This window comes from Myxocyprinus asiaticus, chromosome 10 (genome assembly GCF_019703515.2).
Source record: "Myxocyprinus asiaticus isolate MX2 ecotype Aquarium Trade chromosome 10, UBuf_Myxa_2, whole genome shotgun sequence".
Taxonomy (NCBI): Eukaryota; Metazoa; Chordata; class Actinopteri; order Cypriniformes; family Catostomidae; genus Myxocyprinus; species Myxocyprinus asiaticus.
In genome coordinates, this window is record NC_059353.1 from 441,280 (window position 1) to 455,727 (window position 14,448).

Below are 14,448 nucleotides of genomic sequence, written 5' to 3' on the forward strand. Positions count from 1 at the left end.
GTATTTTTATAATGTATTTAAATAGTTTCATATTGAAAGTCTGGGTCTGGGACAAGGCTAAAACAGTCAAATCTATACTTTAAAGGCATTTGAAAAATACAACATGAAAGTGCCCGCAGTTGAAGAAACACTCATTGTTTTTTTTGGCACTGCAGCCTTTCTAAAATCATGCCAATAGTTAACACAATAATTTGCAACACTGGATTGCAAGGATTGTGATGTTCACATGTAGGTACTTTGACTAGAAGTCACTCTTTTATCTTTAAAGGTGAAGTATGAAATGCTGCACCACCGGCTTCACCAAACAGAATTAAAACAGGTTTCCCAAACACATGAAACTTACTAACAAGATTCTTTTCAAAATGTTGTTCAGCTATGACATTAGTTGGCCTGAAAGAGAAAACTGCCTATAGATGATGACGATTTTCACTAATGTGCACTGTAGTGCCACTTGCAGCAGTGCTAAGAATGTTATGAATTGTCTTCTGGCAGGGTTCCCACAAATCCTTAAAATGTCTTAAATTCAGTTTTGCAAAATGTAAGGTCTTAAATATCTTAAATGATACAACAAAAGTCTTAATTTTTATTTAAAGAGGTCTTAAATTTGGAGGGAAAGACAGGAATCGTGATATGACCTAATGTGATTATCAAACTTCAGAAGAATATGATTTAATTGAATAAATGCATGCGCTGCGTCCCTCAGAGTGGAAACGTGGCACTATTGTATTTTCTCCAAGCACGCGGGGGCTTGTGAACGTTTCCAGCTGTTGCAGAGCAGTTCACAATCATTAAGCCATATCGGAAATTTATGATAAACTATCACTAATGATCAACTGTTGATGATGATGGTATTAGTGTTAATGAAATATGACATTGTTTACTTTTAATTGTTTTATTGTAAAACCATAAAGTGCATCTGGAATTTAATTAAATTTTGACTCTTGTAGCCTCTGGCCCTCCCCATTACTGGAAGGAAAGACTAAGAACATTTAACATAGGCTACCAATTTTAAAAAACTCAACACATTCAATAAATTATCGAATCGGCACAATCCAATATTGGTCAACCTCTAATTTGTATTTATTTATATAATGGTACATAAACCCATTTTAATGTGATATTTATGTGGAAAACATGTCTTGAGTATTTTAAACTTGCATATATCCTACCCTGTTTTACTGATAAGCAATGTTAAGTTCATGTTGAATGTGTGCCCCTGCCTGTTTAAGTAAGAGTCTATGCACATGATTTATTTTGAGATTGTGTGGGTTTGTTTTTGTTTGGGGATACTGTATTAATTTTATTTGTTCAGGTCTTGAAAAAAGGTCTTAAAAAGTCTAAAACTCTGCAGCAACCCTGTCTGGGTTCTGGCACATTTGAATCAATTATGATTTGTGATGCTAGTGGAGCAGAAATAACACTCCACCTTTAAATTTCAAAATCAAAAAATTAACCCTTCGTTTTGAACTATTTTGCATTCAATTGTACACTGTCACCTTGAAACAGTTTATAAGTTCTCCTACTGATGCTTTCACAGGTGGACACAGAGGATGAGAATGACTATGATGATGAAGACGAGGAAGGCGGTTGCACCTACATGGGGTGCGTAATTAACCACAGTGATTTGGAAAGTAATAACTGTGAAGAGAACTCTCTTCATGACTGTTCTGGAGTGTGTCATACAGAAGATGAAGCAGCCCTGGACCTTGTTGTAATCATGCCCTCCCAACTTGAGTGTGAGGAGGAAGTGATGTCAGAAATGTCTGCAGAGATAACCAGACCTGAAATCACAGAGACTCAGCTAGAGAAAAATGCACCAGGGTATAGTTCAGGAAACGTCAACTTGTTCTCAGTGACTCTGAGTGCTCTGGGACCGCAGGAAGATAATGAAGAGCTGTGTGAACCTCTGATACCCAAACCACTGGAAAGTGAAGTACTACAAGTCAGAATACCTCTGATGACGATACGGACAGCAGAGGAATTTGAAGGAACATCTGCATCTGTGCAAACAGAAATAATAAAAACGGATGTTCTGATGTCAATTGGAAGCCTTCTTTCTGTATGTTCTCCTGTCCTGGACATACAGAATGAGTCTGACACAGTATCAGGTTATATGGTGACACACTCGGGACACATGCACAAACAAAATACTGACTCGTCAGAGGAAAGTGATTATTGTGACACAAACTATATAACAAGATGAAGATGTATAATATTTATATAAAGACTTGAACGTGTTCATATTCAGAATTTGTCCGTGTCTGTTTGAACAAGGACTTTTATAGTTCAGATCAGTTGTTAAAGGGATTGATCACCCCTGAATTAAAATTCTGCCATCATTTACTCACCCTCATGTTGTTCCAAATCTGTATGATTTTGATGGAACACAAAAAGAGATGTGCGGAATGTTAGAGACTATCAGAAAAAAAAAGATGCAATGAAAATGAATGGTGACTGAGGTTAACATCCTGCCTAACATCTCCTTTTGTGATATGAAAAATGAGGGTGAGTAAATGACAACAGAATTTTCATTTTTGGATGAACAATTCCTTTAAAACCTTAAATTCTATGGACCCGCCGACGGGTTCAAAGGGGGGGCTATATTGCTAAAAAATGTATACTTAATTTGTTAATGTCTCTGTATGCACAAGTCAGGCATTTGAGGTATAATTTGAAAGCTTAGGATCTGAACTTTTCAGAAATAACCATTTGTTACTTAAAATAACATAACAAGGCCTCAAAACATTCTCATTGAAAATTAGCAATGGGGTAGAACTATTTATATAAAAATAAAAGTCCTTCACGTAGCACCTAAATGGACAAGTCATATATCAAATTAAAGTTCTCATTCTCAAGAATGTGACTGTACAGTTAATTTTGTTTCCCTAATACCACAGTTCGAAATATTTTCAAAAGAATGACCAAGTGAAATATGATTTCTGTCATCAAATACAAACATCTCTTTTATGCTCCGATTAATGCAGCTATAAGCCCCAAGTAGCTAAAAACTTTATATCTGCTTTTACCTTTAGGTAGTTTTCTAAGCAATTTTTTACTTGTCTTTGAGCTTGCTTGGCTGAATAATTCAATGTTATATCTTAGATGTCCAGAACAAAATATGCCATCCAGAAGGAAATGCATGCAAAACAAATCATTAGAAAATGTTATCAACTATTGATGATAAAATGTTATATATCAAAGGGGAGTATCTCACCTTTCTAATGACACCTAGATTGAGCTTCTAGTCCACTCAGAGTCAGAGATATTCAATGAAACAATGAGGTTGGCGCTTGAACTGAAAATTAGACTGAATGTCTATGGACGAGCTTGTCTGTGAGGGATAAAATGCATTAGAGCACCACCTACATTTCAGATCTGTATATTACGATGGAATGTGATAGAGAAAAAAAAATTGTTGTAGTGCTTGCTGCCATCTAGTCGAATAAAATGAGACTTCTCAAAGTGAGAGAGAGTGAACAGAATTACAAGTTAGGACAACAGAATATATATATATAATTTTTTTTTTTTTTTTTTTTTCAAAAAACTATCATAAAATTATAAACACATACAATATTATTTATGAATAATTGGAGTCTTTTTATTTTTATTTGGGGGGGGGGGGGGGGGGTCTCTTTTAAATTTGAGTGTGAAAAATTGGGGACTGCAGCCCGAAACTGCGCCTGAGTATAAGGAGTTATTATTACTATTGCTCATTCAAGAGGTTAGTGATTTGAACAAACGTCTAAGCAGAAGTATTAAGCTTCGCACGTAACTCGTCCCACACTGTTTGTGTTATGGGTATGATTGATACCTCAAATCATGCTGCTTACTGAGGAGAGGTGTGATTTTTACTTTTCTAAGCAATCAGGCTTATGATTTTCATTTGCCAGATGATAAAATGGGCAAAAAAAGAAAAAAAAAGGCCCATAGATTTACATTGAATGAGGGACCCGAAACAGAATATCAGTGACTTGACGGTGGAGTCTTTGCAACCACCCTGAACACCAGAACCACCCAAAAGTTTGATACAGTTAAGCACCAGAAATCTAGTTGCAATTACAGTGAGGCCCCAAGAAAATAATCTGATTAAATTCTTATGGCAAACATTTTTAATAATGGTAATAATTAACTCCTCAAGCAATGTGTATTAAATGGAAGGGCATTGGCTTTATTTTGTGAATGAACGTAGATATTTATAGATCTTTGTGTAAAATAATATGTATTTTAAAAGGGACATACAGGTGCATCTCAATAAATTAGAATGTCGTGGAAAAGTTCATTTATTTCAGTAATTCAACTCAAATTGTGAAACTCGTGTATTAAATAAATTCAATGCACACAGACTGAAGTAGTTTAAGTCTTTGGTTCTTTTAATTGTGATGATTTTGGCTCACATTTAACAAAAACCCACCAATTCACTATCTCAAAAAATTAGAATATGGTGACATGCCAATCAGCTAATCAACTCAAAACACCTGCAAAGGTTTCCTGAGCCTTCAAAATGGTCTCTCAGTTTGGTTCACTAGGCTACACAATCATGGGGAAGACTGCTGATCTGACAATTGTCCAGAAGACAATCATTGACACCCTTCACAAGGAGGGTAAGCCACAAACATTCATTGCCAAAGAAGCTGGCTGTTCACAGAGTGCTGTATCCAAGCGTGTTAACAGAAAGTTGAGTGGAAGGAAAAAGTGTGGAAGAAAAAGATGCACAACCAACCGAGAGAACCGCAGCCTTACGATTGTCAAGCAAAATCGATTCAAGAATTTGGGTGAACTTCACAAGGAATGGACTGAGGCTGGGGTCAAGGCATCAAGAGCCACCACACACAGACACTACAGTTGTCGTATTCCTCTTGTTAAGCCACTCCTGAACCACAGACAACGTCAGAGGCGTCTTACCTGGGCTAAGGAGAAGAAGAACTGGACTGTTGCCCAGTGTTCCAAAGTCCTCTTTTCAGATGAGAGCAAGTTTTGTATTTCATTTGGAAACTAAGGTCCTAGAGTCTGGAGGAAGGGTGGAGAAGCTCATAGCCCAAGTTGCTTGAAGTCCAGTGTTAAGTTTCCACAGTCTGTGATGATTTGAGGTACAATGTCATCTGCTGGTGTTGGTCCATTGTGTTTTTTGAAAACCAAAGTCACTGCACCCATTTACCAAGAAATTTTGGAGCACTTCATGCTTCCTTCTGCTGACCAGCTTTTTAAAGATGCTGATTTCATTTTCCAGCAGGATTTGGCACCTGCCCACACTGCCAAAAGCACCAAAAGTTGGTTAAATGACCATGGTGTTGGTGTGCTTGACTGGCCAGCAAACTCACCAGACCTGAACCCCATAGAGAATCTATGGGGTATTGTCAAGAGGAAAATGAGAAACAAGAGACCAAAAAATGCAGATGAGCTGAAGGCCACTGTCAAAGAAACCTGGGCTTCCATACCACCTCAGCAGTGCCACAAACTGATCACCTCCATGCCACGCTGAATTGAGGCAGTAATTAAAGCAAAAAGGATCCCCTACCAAGTATTGAGTACATATACAGTAAATGAACATACTTTCCAGAAGGCCAACAATTCACTAAAAATGTTTTTTTATTGGTCTTATGATGTATTCTAATTTTTTGAGATGGTGAATTGGTGGGTTTTTGTTAAATGTGAGCCAAAATCATCACAATTAAAAGAACCAAAGACTTAAACTACTTCAGTCTGAGTGCACTGAATTTATTTAATACACGAGTTTCACAATTTGAGTTGAATTACTGAAATAAATGAACTTTTCCACGACATTCTAATTTATTGAGATGCACCTGTACATGCAGATATTCTTGCAATTGCTGGAATTGTGTTTGTCCTCTTGGCGTGTATATATTAGACAACTGTACACATTTTATTCCAGGAATCAGGTAATGCAAAGTTGAGGGATCTGACAGGTTGGCTCAATTAAGAGTAACCTCTTAACAAATTGTGTAGATGTCTCTGAAATTTTGTGGAATTCTGTATAGTGAGATTTACAATAAAGCACCTGCAATAAGTGTGTGTGTGTGTGTGTGTGTGTGTGTGTGTGTGTGTGTGTCTCAGCCTGAAGGAATAGTATTTCTCATGCTTATCTGTTTTTATGCATATTTTTCTGCAAATAACAAATGTGACGAGAGTGTGTCATCCACATGTCAACGGCAAGTGTATAGTCAGTATCGAGCTGGGGTAAAGGTTCATACTCTTCGTAAGGTTACAATTGGGTTCAAAATAAGTTAAAGGAATACACAAAAGTTCACCCAAAAATGACAATTCTCTCATCATTTACTCACTCTCATGTCATCCCAGATGTATATGACTTGCTTTCTTCAGCAGAACACAAATGAAGATTTTTAAAAGAATATCTCAGCTCTGTATTTTCATACAATGTAAGCTGACAATGCAATGCAAGAGTTCACCACTGTTTAATAACATTGACCTCTCCACCTTTTTTATTTATTTGTCCATATCTGGCTTATTCCTGTTATGCAGTACCTTTTGAGCGCTGTAAATTTTAAATAATGAATATAACTGTGATGTACTGTAATTTAAGGAAGTATAAAACACGATCTGGTCAAGCTCAGGAACTTGAATTTATCAATTATAACTTGATTATTTACACAATGGCAAATGATTAACAGGATGCCTAAAACGATGAGACCAATCAGGAAACACTATGTCTTAATAAATATAAAACATATTAATAAATATTTCTTTATTAACTGGTTGTTTTAAAGTTACCCGAGGACAAGGAAAAAATGGCAACATCTGCTCTAACCAAAGTACTAAAATCATTTAAAAATGTACCCATGGTCACTTAATTGTGTTAATGTGATAAAAGAAAAATAATATTATTTCCATCTTAAAAATTGTGTTATCTCATATATTAAGACAATATATGATGGGGAGATGAAACAGTGGCGATTTTAGGGGGTGGCCTGTGGTGGCCTGGGCCACCCCTGAAATCTCATTGGCCACTCTGTGGCCACCCCAGAACTGATTGGTAGTTCATCATGTTCATCAACACAAGAACGAAGAACCAATAGAAACACCTGTCAGTCAAAGATGACATCTCAGGTCATTTGTTGATTTAGAGCCACGCTGACCCAGGGTCAGTTTTATATTTCTGACTATTATAGTAGTGGGGGGACTGAAGCTGTGTGAGCTGATCTTTGATCAGTGGGGGGAGGGGCAGGCCGCGGGTGGCCAGGCAGGTGCCGCAGGTCGCGGGCGCCAGGTCTGGAGTATAATGGTCAGTCAGAAGCACGAAGCTGACACGAGCTAGCGTCTACCTCCAACTTCCAATGAGTTGACGACGTCGATTTGTGGTCAAAAAGAAAGCTGTTATTTGAGAGGTATGTTCATCTAATCTAACGTTTAATTTATCCCGAATTTCCATGTGAATGTGAAAACATTTTTTCATTGTTACAGTAGCTAGGTTAAAGAGTAAGCTAGACCCTACACCACATTCAGCATGTTATCTTTATATTGGCATGAAATATTAAATGCCATGTTTTCTGATTTAATGACGGAGGTGTGTAAAGCGTTTTACAGATATATATGTTCAATAGCTGAAGTTATATATATGGCTAACCTGTGTGTTTGTGCTGTGACTGTACTTTAAGTCTTTACATGAGTTATTTATGAGCTCTTTATGTGTATTATTGGTCAGTCAGACCAATAAAATCTTCAAAGTTTTTATACCTTATTTGACATTTTAAATATGCAGAGGCAGGGCAAATTGCACTTAAATGATGCAAATGATTTAACTAACTATTTTATTTGGTAATATTCAAAGTAATTGAAGCTATCAGAACATGTGGAAAATAAACCTGAGTAGACATTGTAAATAGAGTTTTGTTTTTTACTGTATACAGAGCTCAATCTGCAATTTTGGGGTTTCCAGACAGACACCTATAAGCCCTCATAGCCAATTTCACACACTGATTTGTACCCAATTTAACAATATTTCTGCTGGACAGTGCAGTTATAGCTAATAAATGAATGAATAATTGATTGAATGATTGATTGAATTGCGCCTCAATCAGTTATCACCTGTACTTGTATCTTTTTATGATTATACACTATACCTGATGGTATATGCAGATTAATTCTCTACAATGAGAATAGCTCTTAAAAATGTGTAACTGACTTTTCCTAAACAATTACTGATTTACTGGATGTTATGTTAAAATAACCAGAGATTCCCAGAAACTGTAATAGGTTGAACTAGAACAGGAATAGAAAACTGTCAAATGTCAAAACAACAGTCTGATATTGAATACAAACAATTCAGTGAATGCTAACATGAGTTTAAGAATTCATTTATTCTACATGTGTAGATGTTGAAGCAAAGCAATGCGATATTTACACATTTTGATCATGTGCCATTCATAAAGGTTCTCCCAGTATCGCCACTCCACACTAGGTCTGTGCCCCATCTTGGCCACCCCAGTAAAAATGTCCTGGATACGCCACTGAGATGAAAATGTAATGCACAACAGAAATGACCCAATCTAGGATATTTTAGCACTTGTTCCATCCAAAGAAAAATCTTGCTGAATTTCAGTTTTCGTGGTCACATGTTGTGCAGTTATGAAATGACTGAGTCTGAAATTTTATTCGATTTGTTGTTTGTTCTCAGATTGCTTTGGTGACTGTGTGTAAAAAGTTGTTATATTTGGATATCATATCAGTCATTATGAGCTACACCCAAAAATGTTATCGGCCTGTATCTGCCAAACAGTTTGACAATTATTTAAATAACGTTTGTCAGGAAGGCCTTTACAGGATAAATTAATAGATAAATTAAAGTTGTTCAAATCAGATGTTCAAGGACAAGTTTCAGAACATTCAAATGACGGAAATGTTTCAAATCTTAAGAATTCCGTTTAAAACCGTCTGGAAAGCAAACCTGTATTGAGCAATCTTACACAACGTATCGTACAGTGAACTGAAGCTTCGTCACTACGTCACAGCTGACGAATCAAAGATCACTTCCGCATCTTCAGCCACACGCTTGCTTCTGACTAATGTCGATACTAGTCTACGGAAACTGAACAAATCTCACCTCAACTCGGTCAGACAGCGCGATGTGGACTTAAGTCATCACTGTATGGAAATATGAACGCGCGTTGCTGCTCTGCACTTTGTTTTTTCCTCCTGGTTGAAGTATCTGTGGGTAAGTTCCTCAAATGATGACGAAAATGAGATGAGCTGTTAACAGTAATGATCATGTTTGTTTAATAATAATAATAAGTTTCATTTATATAGGTCCTTTCTAGAGCTCAAGGACACTTTACAATAGTAACAATAATATACAAACGAAGAACAGTCACAAAAACACAGTTCAGATAGCACAGTAGTTTCAATTCTCGTTTTTCTCTTTGATGAGAACTTGTCAAATTAGTGAGTAGGTGTTCAGTGATTCATTACTGTTACTGTTATGTTGTCTGACTGAATCAGTGGTGGTTTAGATGTGTGCTTTTCTATATGAGACATTGATCATGTCAAACGGATCTCAGATAAATACATAAAGAGCGATAGACCACACAACATGGTTTGTTTTTCTACCGCGTCCTTTTCGATTTACCTGCTCCACCTTAAATGTTACTTGCGCTTTCTGTCTGTTTGATTTCAACGGCTTTCTCTTTGATGTCGAAATATTAGCGTTATCTGACACACGGACCGTCAAACAACATGCAAAAGTAAAATGTATTCTAAATCAAGATTATGATACTCTGTTGCACTAAGTCAAAGCTTAACTGATATACTTTATGTTGATATTATTCAGAGGTAAAAGTCATGATATCAGACTGAAAGCGGAAGTGGAATTGTTTACAAAACTGAAGCGTTTAAGATGGAACAGCATTGCAAGCACTTTTTATTTCTAGCTTACCAGCAAAGGGCGTGGTCACGGGTGGGGGAAAACTAAGTTGACATAAAACTGTTAATGAAGCTTTTTTCCCCGCTCGTTTTGCTTTTTACATTTTTTTTAATGCACTTTTTTTTAACAGAATTATTTTTATTTATTTATTTATTTTGCAATAATAACAAGGTGCTATTTAGTTTGTAATGTATTTTTTGCGCCCTCTTGTGAACTTAGGACATATTACATTTATATATTTGATTTACAACTATATTGCATTTTTGCATAGATTGAAGCAGAGAACATTTTGTCAGAACCTCTAGTAAATTATGTTAGGTTGTTTAGTACCCTTATGTCTAGGTTTTGTAAATCTCATAAGCATTTTTTTCTTCAGAATTGAGAGAAAATCGTGATCTTTATTCTAAGCAAAAAAAATCGTGATTCTCAATTTATCCAGAATTGTACAGCTCATATATATTATTTTTTTAAACAGCACAAAATCATTAATTTCTGGTGATTTTAGGAGCATAATTTGAACGTTTTCTTTAGTAGCCTACATATATTGTGTAGCATTAATGAGACTATCGTCTAAAATCATATTGGCACCTTTTTACAATACATAACACAAGATGAAGTTTATCAAAGTTATCTTTCTCAAAAGCCTGCTGTGGCAGTATCATGATACAATGATGGTACAATATGGTAAAACCTTGGTATTTTTTATACTATATCATGATATTTATATGGTAGGCTACTCCCATGAACACGCCCAATAAACATGGTATTGGCTTGGTAATTTTTAGTACTTTTAAGTGCTTTCATGTAATTTTAGTATTTCTATAGACTTTTATTTAGAAAATGTCTTTACCTGCATTCGATAATTGCTCAAAGGCTGTTCACGCACTCACACATGACCTTCTTTATCACTGATAAACAATTGAATGCAGTTGCAGGTTTTGTTTAAATTAATTGTAAGTAAATATCCACTTCATTCAGCGTTGTCTTCTAAAGCATCCCGATGCTGTTTTACTGTGTGACAAAGTGCTTTAAATGATTCAGCCCACACTTTAGAGAAGTTCATGTGGAAAAACTGACTCAAAGTTATTAATTCATGCATCAAGCATCATCCGATTCACAAGCCCTGCGCTCATGAGTCTATGACCGTGTTCACAATAGCATACTAGCCATACTACTCTCATTGTTTTTGCCAAACACAGACATAACAGTAAGAGTAGAATGGTAGTAAGGCGTTCAGTACATGGTCTATATGTTCTGTGAAGGGCGCAACAACATGTTATCGGAAGGTGCAGGGCGTGTTTTGTTCGACACCGATTGGACACATGCTGAAATTGGCTCTGTAGATTGGCGCCCCCTGATGTGATCGCCCCTAGGCTGTCGCCTAATGGGTTGACTGGCCCTGACAATGACCCTAAACATCGAAGTAAATCCACTACAGAATGGCCTCAAAAAATATAATCCTCCTTTGGAGTGGCCCAGTCAGAACCCAGACCTTAACCCAATAGAGGTGCTGTGGAATGACCTCAAATCACATCAGACATCCTAAGAATATGGCTGAACTGAATCAGTTCTGTAAGGAAGAATGGTCCAAAATTCCTTCTGAACGTTGTGCAGGTCTAATACCGGAACACTTGGTTGAGGTTATTGCTGCCAAAGGAGAATCGCCCAGTTATTAAATCAAAGGGTTCACTTACTTTTTCCAGAGCACTGTGAGTGTTTAATAGGAGGTGTTCAATAACTGTATGAAAGATTATAAATGTTTGTGTGTTGTTAGCTTAAGCACATTGTGTTTGTGTATACTTATCACTTCGATGAAGATGAGATCACATTTTATGACCAATTAATGAAGTTGCTCGTCAACTTCTGGTAGAGTGAACACTGGCGTGTTTGTCTGCCGCTGCTCTCCAGGTTCTTTTCAGTGTTTTTAGATGCTTTTGTTTTAGTGGCCTTTTGTATGTGCGACCTCAGGAAATCAAGTTTTATACAATCTTGGACAATCTTATGGACTATTGACTTTTTAGTTTGTTTGAAATCTACGCTACATCTCACGTCTGGCTGGATTACCTCAAAGGAAATTAACACCGCTGCACTCACCGATGGTTTTCACCAGGACTGCTACGTGCAGTCTTAAATAGGCTGCTTGATTCCCTGTCCATTGTCGGCGTCCAGTGGGGCTGGAGTGCGTGGACTTTGAATTCGGGTCGTGTTGGTGGATGCATTGAGGATGTTCTGCCTTCTGTTGCCCATCTTGGCCTACTGGAGTTTTTCTGTTGGCCCTCGCCAGTTTCAGCGGAGAGCTCCCTGCTTGTTTGCAAGTTCATGTAATCATCTTTCTTCCGATATGGTTTTATTCTACTCATCTCTGGATTTACGGCATTTAAATTACTCGGCCCGCCTGTCAGATGGAGTTTAAAACTATTGCGCGGCTCTTGGAATTGCACTTCTCCCCAGGTATGACTATTGAAGGTCACGCCGACATCCCTGCAGATTACCGGCTGATTCCCCTGACAACCATCACATACCGGTCATCTGGTCTTCACGCCATTGTCCTCCGACAGTTAAAAGTGATGTGAAGCGGGGTGTCAACTTTGATAATCTCAGCTTGCTGAAACGCACATCTTTTATTTCACCGCAAAACACAGATGTCGCCACTATTAAGATGGCCCTCATTAATGCACGTTGAATATCGAACAAGTCTTTTATCCTGAATGACTTTTTTATATCACGATCATTGGACTTTTTATTCATCACTGATACCTGGCTGAATCCTAGCAAACAAATGACCCTGGGGGATCTAACACCACCAAGCTGTGACTTTTTAAATTCCCCATGGACTTCAGGGCAAAGAGGTGGTGTTGACACTGTTCTTAGAAACTCTTTTAAATGTAGAACACTACCTATGGACATATATGCCATTTTGAGGTCCAAATATTTAAAGATTGATATCTTGGGTCATGCTTTCTGTGCATTTGTGTACAGACCTCCCAGATTTAATAAGGACTTCATCCAACAATTTTGGGAATTAGTTTATACATAGGGTTATGTTCTACCTAAGTTTGATGGTGCAATGCTCAAATATTTAGTAGAGTGTAAATTCTGACTTGGTGCCCATTTACGCCACAACTAGGCTGTTGTAACGTACGTATAGCTGGTGCAACCGGCCCCTGATGTTTATTTAGCTATTTATTTTATTTTTATTTATTCTTTGTTAATGGTCAACCATTGACTGATACTGAACATACAGTACTGATGTTTATTTAGCTATTTATTGTATTTTTATTTATTCTTTATTTAAATGTTCAGCAACTGACTGATACTAAACATACAGTACTGATGTTTATTTAGCTAAATCGGTGCACAATCCACATAGAAAAGGTCTGTTTTCATTCCAGCTCAAAAATTAACTATATCGGCCACCATATCGGTATCGGTGAATTTTCCCTCTCTAAAATCGGTAACTGTCTCAAAAATCCCATATCGGTCGGGCTCTAGTGGCTTCTCCTGGGTCCTAATGCCTGCTGCATGAAACCTATGTCAGTGTGACTTCTACACAAATGTGATTTATCTGTGGGGGGGGGGGTCTCTCAACAACGTGATTTTGACCTATGTGACATATTCAGGTGCGACTTTATTTTCAGAAAATACAGTATTTATTAGATACTAGTACTTATTACAAAGTAGCCATTTGGACTTGGTTTTACATTTGGCAATTAAAAAAAAAAAATTGTTGTGACCAGTGACATGAGAAATATTACTTGTAGTTTTAACTATCTTGTTTAATGATATAAAGGCAAATATAAATAAAACTTCTATCATATACTGTCTGAAAATATGCAGAGATCTTGTTTAAACAGATGCAGTTCACAAACCTCGCAAAACTTGAACAAATCCAGCATTTCTTTCAGTGGAGTGAACATATATTTTCCTCTGAAGTGCGCATTCTATCAGTCTAGATCAAAACTCTGTTCCTCTGGCTAACGAATGTTACATGACAGTCAGTCCATTACACTCAAAGCAGGCAATCTGGGCCATGTAAACTGAAAGCTGCCAGGAGATTGCTGCTCGCTGGATCCGCACGAGCATGAGCAACTTCAAAATAAAAGCACTTGTGCGATTAAGTAAATGTCACATTCACTGTGCACTGTATGTGCAATTAGTTTGATTCGGCCTTTTGTGAGAGAATGCGATTGCTATTGTGCACATGCCACCTGTTGTTGCTGGATGACTGAGTGCACTGTTGTTATTTTATTCTAATATATTAAGTTTCTTTGCACAAACAAATTACTACTGTTGGTTGACTAAACAGAAACCAGAAGAAACTGCTATCTGCCATTTAAAAAACACAATCTGATTTTTTTTTTTTAAAGATTTTTTTTTTTTTACAAAGTTAGTTTTGTGTGAAACATTGAGTAAATATAGCATAGTGCTAAATAAAAGTTAATTAAATGTTCTCTAATTGTTTAAAAATTTTGTGTTATATATCGGCCTATTGTCCACCCTGCTCTCTGGATATCAGCCTCTCTGGATACTGGCATCGGCCATTAAAAAAACCCATA

The 14,448-nt window shown here is 37.0% G+C and overlaps 2 protein-coding genes across 3 annotated transcripts in view; both read left to right on the forward strand.

The window, feature by feature from the left end:
• Positions 1 to 3,612, forward strand: part of LOC127446839 (uncharacterized) — a 50,766-nt gene extending 47,154 nt beyond the window's left edge. For both annotated transcript variants that reach the window (XM_051708122.1, XM_051708123.1), the window contains one exon: positions 1,538 to 3,612. In XM_051708122.1, coding sequence (XP_051564082.1) covers positions 1,538 to 2,203 — 666 coding nt within the window. In that variant the 3' untranslated portion in view covers positions 2,204 to 3,612. The remainder of the gene's footprint in view (positions 1 to 1,537) is intronic.
• A 5,381-nt stretch (positions 3,613 to 8,993) lies between these two features.
• LOC127446849 (interferon alpha/beta receptor 1a-like) overlaps positions 8,994 to 14,448 on the forward strand; it is a 33,338-nt gene continuing 27,883 nt past the window's right edge. The window contains exon 1 of the mRNA XM_051708139.1: positions 8,994 to 9,187. Within this exon, the coding sequence (XP_051564099.1) occupies positions 9,130 to 9,187 (58 nt within the window). The 5' untranslated portion in view covers positions 8,994 to 9,129. The remainder of the gene's footprint in view (positions 9,188 to 14,448) is intronic.